Source organism: Taudactylus pleione, unplaced genomic scaffold (assembly GCF_031769625.1).
Source record: "Taudactylus pleione unplaced genomic scaffold, aTauple2 ptg000085l, whole genome shotgun sequence".
NCBI lineage: Eukaryota > Metazoa > Chordata > Amphibia > Anura > Myobatrachidae > Taudactylus > Taudactylus pleione.
Genome location: NW_028284487.1, coordinates 7,098,923 through 7,111,818, shown reverse-complemented (window position 1 = coordinate 7,111,818; position 12,896 = coordinate 7,098,923). Strand labels below are relative to the sequence as shown.

The following is a 12,896-nucleotide window of genomic DNA, read 5'->3' as shown; positions in this document are numbered from 1 at the left end:
CCGTCTTATGCAATATGCATATTACCGCCACTGCACACACACACACGCACACACACACACACAATGTTGCACCTTTGGCCTCATTATGAGTCGGACACATGGTCGATGTTTTACAACTGCGCATGCATCTAAGTAGCAATAAATCGCACATCGCTGTAGTGATTGATAAGCACGGTCTACTGGAAATGTATTGGATGTTCCTGGGAAGTGACTGGGAGGTGGATATTCTTATGGGCATAGTATGGGCGTGTCACTGAACTGGTTGCAAACTCAGGTGCTTAATCGTTTACATTGGAGACCGTACTCTAGACAGGTTCTGTATATTTGCAGACATTCATCATGTCGACATTAATAGTGTTGACATAGGAATGTCGACATGATCATAATGTTGACATGCTGCATATCAACATGTTTGGCAAATTTACATTAACCACGTCAACATTCATCATGTCGACACTGATCAAATGTCAACATCTTCATGGTGATCTAACAGTGACTTACCTGGTTTGACGGGTCTGGCGGCTCCAGCAGCATCTTCTGGGTCCAGCGGTCAGCTGAAAATTACTTCCGGTTGATCCTGCAGTGGTTCCGGTGGTGAGTATCCCTAACCCTCCCCTTTGTGCCTAACCCTTTCCTCCCCTACTGCAAGCTAACCCTCTCCATAGTGCCTAACCCTCCTCTCCTGTAACCTAAGACTAACCCTAACCCACAACTGCCAATGTTGGCATGTCGGCATAACTGTGGCGGTGTCGACTTTACTATTGTTGAAATTGTAAATGTCGACATATTGACTGGATCAATATGGACAGAGATTCTGTACCTAGCATGGGGCAGGTGCAAGTTTTGGTGCTTCGTCCGATGGTTGCGCACAAAGTGCAAAGTGGGCATTTATATGTGCACTTGTACACCAGGGGAAGGGCTGATACTAGCATTAGCATCAGGTCACAGACATGACTTCGGCAAAAGACACAAAGGCAGTCAGAGATGTGTGACTTAAGGTGCCCACACACATAGCGATATTTTACCCGATCTGGCCGATTCCGACGCATTGGACCGACAGATCGTGTAAAATATACCAAAATCGTGAGTCATCCCCACTCACAATCACGATGCGATGCGCGTCCCCGCTGGTCGCACATCGCATCGTCAGATCTGCCGTGCTGTAGGGCAGATCTGACAATCTAGGATACAATACACAGTGAAAAGTCTGCATGCAGGAGAGATCGTTTGAAGATTGGACACCAAATTGTGTGCATATCGTGTGCAGATCGTGTGCAGAGCTGCCGGGGAGAGTTTCAAGGGAAATAGTTCATAAATCGTACACATCGGCTGAGCGTTAGCACATCGGTATGTGTGTGGGCACCTAAGAATCAGCCCCCTAGAACGCAATGCCAACTATGCTATTTACATAATAGAATATGTTTTGGGGACATAGATATGGGGATATCTATAGGTGTGGAAATAAAAGAGAATAAAGTAGCTAAATCGGGGAACATTAGTAATGATTTGGGGAAAAACAAAACATTTACTTAAAAGGGATTGAGAGGTCTTGAATATAACACTAGAAGGAACAACAAAATATGTAAAAATCAAATCAGGTCAGCTACAACAAAACCTGAAAAACTGCCTGCAGATGACAGTAAGTATAGTCCCAGGGACATTCTTGTACATAAATAGGAAATACCACAACATGTATATAATACTGGGCTAATAACAGGTTAATTGTAGGTGAGAGTGAGAGAGAGAGAGAGAGAGAGAGAGAGAGAGAGAGAGAGAGAGAGAGAGAAGAGAGAGGTAATCTTTGAAATGGTTAATTATGTTTATAAAATAAGTACCACTGCTACAAAGTATTAATAGCAAACATATCAGGGCTGGTGCTATCACTAGGTGCACTAAGGCAGTCTAGAGATAATAGAGGGCCTGATTCATTACGGATCGCTATTGCGATCACAGCTTCGATTACGCACGCAGTTCTGCTGCAAAAATATGCTAATGTTTGCAACTGCTCAACCGGTATAGAGACGCCCACTTCCACTTTCTCACATCCGTAAGACCTCGCAGTCCTGCGTATACATCGATAACATCGAGTAACATATTCCCCTCATGCAGAATTACAGCAGGTCTGACCCGTCTCAGAAATTGCAAGTCTTGTCGCACGCAGTGAGTACACAATTTACGTACGCTAACGCAGTGGCTAATTTATGCACACCCATGTACCGGTTTTCAAATGGACAGGCACGCCTGCGTTTCTCTGGCCACTCCCCCTGTCACCTCCCCCAAAGATGACATTGCGACCATCACCCTGGTCGGTCGCTAAAGCTGTGGGTGGTAACCCACAGCTTAGCTAGCGACCAGGAGGCCGCACTTAAATATAGAAGCGGCCGCCCTCATTCAGAACGAGCGCTCGCTTCTTGCGAGCGCCTCTGAATGAGGGCCTGAGTCTCCTAGGTACAAAACTTACAGTACTTACATTAATATGAGTCTTGTTATTGCATTAGCGATCCCTCGGGGGGTAATACATTATTGCACCGCTCTAATTTCTTAATTCCATATTTAATGATTTGATAAAGGGGACTACGATTGTGATCTATCCTACTGGATTTCATGCAAAGTGGCTGTATTTGTGTGAAGCCATGGAAGCCAGATTTACTACCTTATGCTGCTAATGCGTGTTTCCGCAGGGCTAATGCCAGTTTACATATGGTTTCTATTGGGAAACTGCTCAGTCCACTGATTTTCTGTCCATAGCTGCAATTGTCATCATTAGTATAGACACTTACAGCGACCCATGCTAGTTGTTTCCAGGGAGGGTGCTAAGTTACTAATTAAATAATTTAACAAACTTGGTAAGTGTTAAACTACTAAGCAATTCTGTGTAGATTAGAATCAAATACCTACATATTAGTTAGGCTGACAAATACATAACTGTGTGTGGGGGAAGGGGGGGCAAGGGGGCGGTGCAGAAAGCCTGATGCGGTGCAGGTGTCCTTGGGCACTTACCTCTACCACTCGCTCTCACCTTCAGGCTTCTGGGGATACTCCGGTCGACGGTCCTGGAACACGGGTAAGACATGGATGCTGAAGCCTGCAACGCCTGCTCACGGACCCTGCAAGGAACACATGCGCTGAGCCAAGATGACCTCCACTGGGGTAATCATTGTCACTTTTGGCCTCAGACTTGTTACACCGATGTTCCAAGCACAAGGGTGCAATCCGAACAATAACGTTTGAAGGAATGGGGGAATGGATTACGCACAACACAAATTACGCGACAACACGTTTTAGGCTCACCAAATTACACTGGTACGCTTGATGCATGAGTGGTCCTGAACTCGCTTGATGCATGAGTGGTCCTGATCTCGCTTGATGCATGAGCGGTCCTGATCTCGCTTGATGCATGAATAGTCCTGATCTCGTTTGATGCATGAGTGGTCCTGATCTGGGCACCTGCAAATAAAACCAACAAACAGCCCAACCTCATGATACAATGCCTTGAGCTCTTTCCTTAGTGTGTGCCACCCACAACACCCTGACTACTCATTCACATAGCAGGCACTAACTCTCACTGGCCCGGTGGACAACAACAATCTACATACTGGATGTAGTGCACTCCCTTGACACGCTATTCCGAGCCTTTCCAAACAGTGCATTCACCCAATAATAGTAGTAACAGCTATGAAACAATGCAAGCATACAGTAACAATACCTAAATTACAAGCAGGTACCTTACCAACAGCCTACCTTTAATTGGGGCCTGATTGCAGGAGATTCAGCGACTTCTACGGGCGACCTTTAATGGTGGCTTGACTGTGGTGGGAATACAATAATTTAGCGCATCCTACGTTTAATGGGGGCCTGGCTGTGGTGAGAATACAATGAATACAATGACTTAACACAGCCTAACTAGGCCCGGCTGCCTAACCAAAGGACTACTCAACATGCAATTAATATAATCTTATAGGGCCCAATGCCTTCTGCGTCACAGCCCATTGCTGTTTGAGGAATTCCGACTTCTTCACCGACCCCACTTCCAGAGGGTGTCAGTTCTTTGATCTTCACCCGCAGGCAACAGCCTGTTTAAACTGTTTTGCAATGGCCCGCTGCCCTCCAGGACTTCCGGTGTCTTCTCATTTGTTCTTCTTTCTTCATGATCGCTTCACTGCTTCTTCCCTGCCGTCGGACTGACCGACACTCCCTCACGCTGGCTATAACAAACCAGTACCAGAGGGCGGGGCGATAACGTGGCAAGCCGCAAATGGCTCACCTCGGTCATCCTTTATTGGATGTCGGTCCATGAGCCGACATTGGCTCGCAGATGTCACCAAATTCAAAATGCTGCACGCCGGTTGGCGGGGCCAGAATCCTGGCGGATTCATGTCGCCATCATGCATGTGTAGCAGCAGTGGAAATCTACTGTTACCTCCATGCCCACTGCCGAGCTCTGCTGCTATGGTGGGAGGGGACTGGATCATACAAGATCCCGGCCCGCTTCCCTGCCTGCTGTTGCAGCTGGGTGCCGCTGCATCAATGAACGGAGCTAGGATCTCTCTCTGGATCTCGTCCCGCCACAATGCTTAGAGCCCCCTCAGAACCCTGGTACCCCTATCCTCCAGACATGAAGGGTGAGGAGGCACAATAGCAGGGCCAGTGACCGTAAAAGTACATTGGCCCCTGCTCCATAACAATGATTGCTATGTTATTTTTCCAGCTAATTGCTACTACTGCTAAAGCGCTGAAAAGACCGATGGTGTAAATTTAGACAGGGCTTGATTCAGCAAGGAATGCAGTTGTGTATACTCACGCAATCTTCCAATTAATTTGCACTTGCATGCATATGCATCGCAGTGCGCGTGCTCGAACTAGCAATTGCAATGGGAACTTCATCTGCAGAGGCTACGCAGACCCAGAGCAGAGTGATTGACAGCAAATGCCGTTTGTGGGTGATGATGGGGGTGGTCGGGTGAACGCAGGCATGCCAGTGCATTTCAACGCCGTTGCATGGGCGTGCATAAATTAACCTCCTGAGGTCTCATAGCGTGTGCTGAACTAAGCAATTCCTGAGTGAGGTACAGGAAGTGTTGATTGGCAGTAAATTTTATAAAAATTTTTTATTCTGAAGTAAATTTATGAGGGAGAAGGGGAGGGGAGGCATTTACAAAAAAATTTGACACATTCACATCAGTCCTTGCCCCAGAAGAATCCTTGAGCGACATGCCTGCTGCTGGGAGTGGATTTTTTTTTTCATCCCAGAAGGGGACCAGGAAGACTTCTAGTAGTGCTTCCAAACAATTGACTGTTAAATAATCCTTTGCAAAGCTTCCACATGAAAAAGCATTTCCCAACCTATACAGGGACATTAAAAAAAAAAAACATAGTTAGTTAGTGGCCTCCAAACTGCAAACTTAACCAGCACAGATATGTGGACAAGCACAAGATTTAAGAATTTAAGGTCTTACGTTGTGTCTTTCTTTAGAATCCTGAACCTGCTTCTGCTGCTAGGAGTGGATTTTCATCCCAGAAGGAGACCAGGAAGAGTGCTACTGCTTTCCAAAACAATTGACTGTTAATTAATCCGTTACAAAGCTTCCACATGAAAAGCATTTCCCAACATATACAGGGACATTAAAAAAAACATAGTTAATTAGTTAGTGGCCTTCAAACTGCTGTTGTGCCCACTGTCCACTTAACCAGACAGATATGTGGACAAGCGGAACAGAGCAGCAAATGCAACATTTCAGGTTTAAGTCTTACGTTGTGTCTTTCTTGAGAATTCTTGAGCACCATGCCTGCTGCTGGGAGTGGATTTTTATCCCAGAAGGGATGAAGACATTGTTTCATCTTCCCAACAGACACAGATCTGAAGAGATGTGAAGAACTACTGGCAGGAAAAAGAGGCAATTCGTAGGCCCTTACACCAACTGCCTTTGCTTTACTTGAGCTGCCCACCTTTCAATGTGTACTCAGAAAGAGTTTTCAGCACAGCCGGGAACCTTGTCAGTGATTGGCCTGAGACTACTTCCCCAAAATGTGAAAAAGATGATGTCCATCAAAATGAGCTACAAATTCTAAGAGAGAGACTATTACTGTCAATTACGTGAAAAATGATAGAGGCACTTGTAATGGTGGATTTCAGCAGGGACAAATTAATATTGTGTGAAGAAGAAGATGTATACATCACCCTAGATTATACCATCACCCAAGCCTATATCGTCATCCCATTCTGTGTTGTGTATAAATTACAGCTGAGCTCCCTGTTAGATTGGGATTCATTGTCCACTTTAATGGATCTGAGCTCCATTTTAGTCCATATCACCACACCCCCTACACATTTTCTGACCTGGGCTACAGGAGGAGCAGCTGCACTCTGGAATACGGTTGCATGGAGTTGTCCCTCTGACTCACTGAACGAGGTTTTAGCTGCTTTATTCCATTTTTTTAACCATATCCTCTATTTTTGCCTTTTGAAAAACACACACAGAGAACAAAAACACTTTGATTGATTGATTAATTTTTTTGGCACTTGATGGGAGAGCACCTCTGAACGACACAGCAGCCCCTTGAAAAATGACACAGGCAGCACCCCTGCACAGCTACATTGCTGGTGATAAGTGTGACTTATGCGCACACACACACAAAAAAAAAATGCATTGATTGATTGATCAATTTTTTTTGTTACACTTAGGGGGCAGAGCACCCCTGAATGAGGCAGCAGCCCCTTGATAAATGACACAGGCAACACCCCTGTGCAGCTACATTGCTGGTGATAAGTGTGGCTAATGCGCACACACACACAAAGCAATAAATAAACACTTTGATTTATTTTATTTGGGGGGGCACTTGGTGGGAGAGCACACCTAAACGAGGCAGCAGTCCCTTGATAAATGACACAGGCAGCACCCCTGCGCAGCTATGTTGCTGATAAGTGTGGCTAATGTGCATACACACACACACACAAACAGAGAAAAAAAACTTTATTTTTTTCACACTGGGGATGAAGAGCACCCCTGATGGACAGAGCACCCAGTGGACAGCACAGCAGCACAGCCAGCCAGCCCCTATGGACAGAACAACAGCCAGCCAGCCCCTATAGACAACAGCCAGCCCCTATGGACATTAAGCAGCCAGCCCCTGACAAGTGACAACAGTAGCTAGCCCCTATGCACAGCAACAGCACAGCGATCACAACCCGCTCCTTCCTCTTCACTCTCCACAGCAGGAATGAAAATGGTGGCAATTGCGTGAAACATTTATACAATCCAAAACCCGCGAGAATCCGACAGCGGGATGATGACGTTTTGCCTCATTTTGAGAACCGAGACAGGCGGGAAAACCTGAGCCGACTCGGATCTCGGCTTGGATTGCTAAGTTCGGTTGGGTTCGGATCTCTGATATCCGAACCCGCTCATCTCTAATCTAGACACGTTCATTTGCCATGCAAGTTTAAGCGCAACACCCCTTCCATTATTTTTCTGCCAATTATTAGGAATAGGGTCACCTATTGGTGTAGCAGCTTACCTTTATATTAGAACTCAGTACACAGATACAACTAAAATACATTGAAATGTCAACAGTGTCAGAATGTTGACATTAGGGCTAGACTGCGGACAGGTGGGTTAGGGCTAGACTGCGGGCAGGAGGGTTAGGCTACGGGCAAGAGGGTTAGGGTTATGCTGCGGGTAAGAGGGTTAGGGATAGGCTGTGGGCAGGAGGGTTAGGCTGCGGGCAGGAGGGTTAGGGTTAGGCTGCGGGGGAAGGTTAGGGTTAGGCTGCGGGGGAGGTCAAGGTTAGGCTGCGAGATGGAGGGGGGTCAGGGTTAGGCTGCAAGTGGAAGGGTTGGGTTAGGCTGCTGGAAGAGGTTAGGGTTAGGTTGCAGGAAGGAGGGGGTTAGGGTTAGGCACTAGTGTGACACCCATGAAACGGACACCCCTAGGACTGTGAGGGGTTAATACCACCTTGGGCAAGGAAGGAGTTAATACATATCTCCCCAGCACGTGTGAAGCAAGGGGACAGCTGGTGCTGATTGGATGAGCCTGTCCTGTCTCTCAAGCGGTGGGTGTGGTCAGGTGCCCGCGAAGAAGAGGGTGAAATATAGAGGGCGTGCCAGGAGCTGAGGAGAAGTGTGGCATGCAGCACGAGGACAGCGGGCAGAGACCGTCAAGCTGCAAAGCTCTAGTGGAGTGTGGAGCAGCCGAGCCGGGAGCGTGGACGCCGGGGACCCGCGGAAGATAGACCGGGTCAGGTGAGCCACAGCAGTGGGAAGTTGGGACCAAGAGCAGCACACCATTAAGGCGTCCAGCGCAGCAGCAAGAGCTGCTCGTGGAGGTACACAGCCACAGTGGCAACACGCAGTACAGGGTAATCATCCTCCCTGCGCCATACCACAGCAGCAGCCATCATAGGGTAACTTCAAAGCACCCTCATTTGTTATACTACTTATAAGAGAAGGCGCTGTCCTATTGTGATTTATAACTTTTTCTGCCAACCACAAGATGGCCACAGGCCAACAGCAACACTTGCTTTGAGTTGCCATGCTGCCAACCACAAGATGGCCACCAATTAACTGCAGTGTAGACATACAGCTCCAGCAGTGGAGAAGTTACATAGCCTTGCACCAGAGGTAACTACAGGAGTGGTGAGTGGAAGATTGATTGCACCACAGGCAGAGCTGCACTGACACTCAGTAGTACTGGACTTTCTCATACCTTGTTGCAAATAGCAGAACCTCAGTGTTACTTTCACTTTCAGTATATAGGAGTTATCTGCTTCACTGACCAAGCTCACCAATATTTACCCTGCATGTTTTCCGGATCACACCAAGACTGTCCTATTTCACAGCACAGTGATTCTTTGATACTTGAAAGCTGGAATACACTACTGAAAGGAGATAATATAGCCCTTCAACCTGGGATAGAACTGCAGGACACTTTACAGTAACAGTTGTTTAGGAATATTGAATAACCTGATTGCCTGAGAATTGAATGTGCTTATAGAGAGAAAAGTGGAATTAACATTCAGTGACTGAATTGCTGTACTGTGTACAGGACTTCCATATACACATTGGTGATTCTTCCCTCCCAGATTTAATAATAACAAATGTTACACTAAGTGGGACTAGTACCATGGTCAACTTAAACTGATCTATAAGAGCTCCACCAGCTGCAGCAGCGAAGACGGGTAGGAATACAGTGTTTTGTGTTTAAGGTCATCTGGACATTGAAACTGTTAGTTTAGTACTGACATCATTGCTGAATTGTTTTCTTGTAGTGTGCAACCATTTGAGATAAGAATGTATGCTCAATACTGAATTCAACTGTGAATAGTAACGTAAAAGTTGCCTTACATTGTATGGTCATACTGCCGAAGTATTATTACACCAATCCGTATGGTGCCGTGCAAATCCCATTGTTTTTATGTGTAATCTCATTATTGATGTTTTTCCCACTGATGCAATACAAAGGCTGCCTCATTGAATGCGGAGTGTTATTTATGCAAGTGCCCTGCCGACTCTCTAATAAACCTGTGTTCACAAAATAAAAACCACAAGCTGCCTCGTCACCCCTTCATGTGCTTCCATTACTCTCACCTCTCCGTAAGTCGAGTGAAGATTGAACCACAACACACAAGGTAAACTCTTTACTTACCACATAAAGTCAAAGTTACCACAACTGGCGTCACGAACAGGATTAACGGAGTCCAAAGTGAGAAGGTTGGAAGTATAGAAGAGCCATGTCGACCGATCCACCAGCCCAGGCAGTACCGCCTGCTGGTGCAGGAGCACCGATCAACCCCCCTGTGGCACAGATCAATCCTATCATGCTCCCCTATTACTTCGGAGCCCCGTGGCTCCCCACGTATTCTGGTGAGGACCATGGCACAGAAGGAAGCACTCTCACCGAGTTTAAAAGGAAGATGACCTCTATGTTCCGTTTGTACCCGCTAAGTGATCAGCAGCGGGTCGAGATCCTCATTGGGCAATTGAAAAATTTGGCACTCAGGGAAGTGACGTCCTGGCCCGCCAGAGAAAAACAGAACATAGAACAAGTCCTTAAACGACTGGCGACCACTTTTGATGCCTGTACCTTATCCACCTTGAAAATGAGGTTATATGCATGTAAACAAAAACCTGGGGAGAGTCTGCGTGACTACGCCCTCACCCTGCAGGAGGCCTTGAGGGCAATCCAGGCTGTCGATCAGGAAGAAGTCAGGAACCCGGATGAGACCTTGGTCACCCAATTGATAGAGGGAGCTAACAGAGAAGGAACACGAGTTCAACTGCGACTACTGCGACTACAACTTCCGACGCATACTTTCTTAGACTTTAAAGAAGCGGCTATCAAAATGTTGGGCACGGTCGAAGAGCATAATATGGAATTCCCAGAATTACCAAATCAGTCCTACTCGGCAGAAGCTAGCTTACGGAATGCATGTCAGGCACCCAAACAAACCAACCCCGCCTCCCATGGGCTGCAGCTGCCATCCCCTGACCCAATACAATTGTTGAGGAAACAGATGGAAGAAATGATATTGGGAATGGCAGAGATACGTAGGGAGGTGCATAGCCTAGCTCAATCCCAACCGGCGGATTATGAAGAGCCGCGGTGGCGGCCAAGAAGACAAAGGGCTGATGACTGGTGGGAACCACCCCGGGGACAAGGGAGAAGATCAACAGATCGGTTTGATGCTCAAGGCCGTCCCATCTGCAGGCGGTGCCAGAAGGCAGGTCATGTGGAGAGACACTGCAGGCAAGAGGAGACGTTAAACTGCAACACCCCGAGGGTGGGGGTCAAGCCTCGGGGAGAACAGGAGGAGTAGACCCGAATCCTGAAGAGTGGTGGCCCCGGTATGTCGGGACGTGTCCGACAATCCCAATTGTCATAAACGGCGTGGAAGTTTTGGCCATGTTAGACACAGGATCCCAAATCACCACCATACAGCTACCTGCTTTTCAATGCTATTGGAAGGAGGGGCAGTTGCTGATGCCACCTCCCTCATGGCTGCAACTAATTGCTAGTAACGGACTGGGGATCTCCTGCGTGGGGTACTGGGAGGCTAATATGCAGATCGGAGAAACCCTCCTTCCACTACGGGGATGTCTGATCACTGAGAGCAGTGAAGCTAAAGTAGCACCGGTGATTCTAGGAATGAACGTCTTACAGCAATGTCCGGAGGAGCTATTGGCCACACTAAGGAGTGAATTGTCTCAGTTGGTCACCGGGGAGCGAAGAATCATACAGAAGACTATCAGGGTGCTTCAAGGTCATCAGAGGTTCACCCATAGTGAGGGAGAGATTGGAAAGGTTAGACTAATGGATAGTAAGCCCATCAAATTGCAACCCAATTCAGAGACCATCCTCTGGGGCAAGGCACGATGCGGACCAGCTGGCAGAAGCTATGAGGCCTTAATTGAACCCTGTTTAACGTCCGCTCGCCAGGAGGCGGTAGTAGCCAGTACCCTAGTCACTGTGGAGAACGGACGAGTCCCAGTGTGGATCTTAAATCCCCATAATTACGCAATCAAGTTGTATCGACGCCAGCCACTGGCCCGATTGTTGTGGACCTCATTTCAAGATGTCGTATATCCATCCTTACAAGCTAATCAGTGTCAAGTAACCACGGAGAGTAGTACAGCTGACGAGCAGGAAGATGAATGGTGGACAGAGATTCAGGTAGGGGATGGCAGCACACCGAGAGACCATAAGGCCGGAATCCTCCAGGTTGTGAAGAATAATGCTGAGACTTTCAGCCATAGCCCTACAGATCTGGGTATCGTGAAGGAGATACACCATCGTATCCTGACAGGGGATGCCCCACCCATAAAGGAGCGGCATCGCCCATTGGCACCAGCGCTATATCAGCCCGTACGGCAACTGTTGGAGGACATGAAGAGCAATGGCATCATCCGAGAGAGTCACAGCCCATGGGCAGCCCCATTGGTGTTAGTTCGCAAAAAGGATGGCCAGCTAAGATTCTGTGTAGACTACAGGAAGCTGAATGCTATCACACATAAGATTGCCTATCCTCAACCCTGAATTGTGGAGTCTCTGACGGCGCTTAAATCTGCCAAATATTTCTCAACCCTGGATTTGACCAGCGGCTACTGGCAGGTTCAGATGAAGGAAGAGGACAAGGAGAAGACTGCCTTCGTCACAGCAATGGGGCTCTATGAATTCAACCGTATGCCATTTGGCTTATGCAATGCTCCCGCCACCTTCCAACGCGTGATGGAGCATTGTCTAGGCCATAGGAATTTCGATGTGGTTCTCCTATATTTGGATGACATTATCATCTTTTCAAAAACCTACTCTGACCATCTGCAACACTTACGGGAGGTTTTCCAACAGCTGACTAGATTCGGTCTGAAGCTGAAGCCATCCAAGTGCCACCTGCTCAAGCCCCGAGTTCAGTACTTAGGTCACATTGTAAGCCCTGAGGGTGTGACCCCGGACCCTGAAAAGGTGAAAGCGGTATTGGAATGGCCCATCCCGCTGACAGTCAAACGGTTCCTTGGATTTGTAGGATATTATCGACGGTTTGTGAAGGACTTTGCCAAAGTCGCTGCCCCTCTATTAGAAATTCTACGAGGGATCCCTAAGGATAAGTATAACAAACGAATTCCCATTGAGTGGACGACTGAACGACAGACAGCCTTCGACCTGCTGAAGAAAGTCCTGACAGAGGCCCCTGTGCTGGCCTACCCAGATTACAACCACCCGTTCCGGCTGTACACGGATGCCAGCAAGCAAGGGTTGGGAGCTGTACTTGCCCAAGTTCAGGAAAATCAAGAGCGTGTGATCGCTTACGCTAGTCGCAGTCTACGTCCCACTGAACGGAACGACGCCAATTACAGCGCCTACAAACTCGAGTTTCTTGCCTTGGTGTGGGCAGTGACAGAAAAA

The 12,896-nt window shown here is 47.5% G+C and overlaps 1 protein-coding gene across 1 annotated transcript; it reads left to right on the top strand.

Moving 5' to 3' along the window:
• Positions 1-3,071: 3,071 nt before the first annotated feature.
• LOC148530728 (uncharacterized) lies at positions 3,072-11,460 on the top strand. Its single transcript, XM_088468287.1, has 2 exons — positions 3,072-3,150; positions 9,746-11,460. The coding sequence occupies exons 1-2, from the start codon at positions 3,072-3,074 to the stop codon at positions 10,810-10,812; spliced, it is 1,146 nt and encodes a 381-aa protein (XP_088324413.1). The 3' UTR covers positions 10,813-11,460.
• Positions 11,461-12,896: the final 1,436 nt, after the last annotated feature.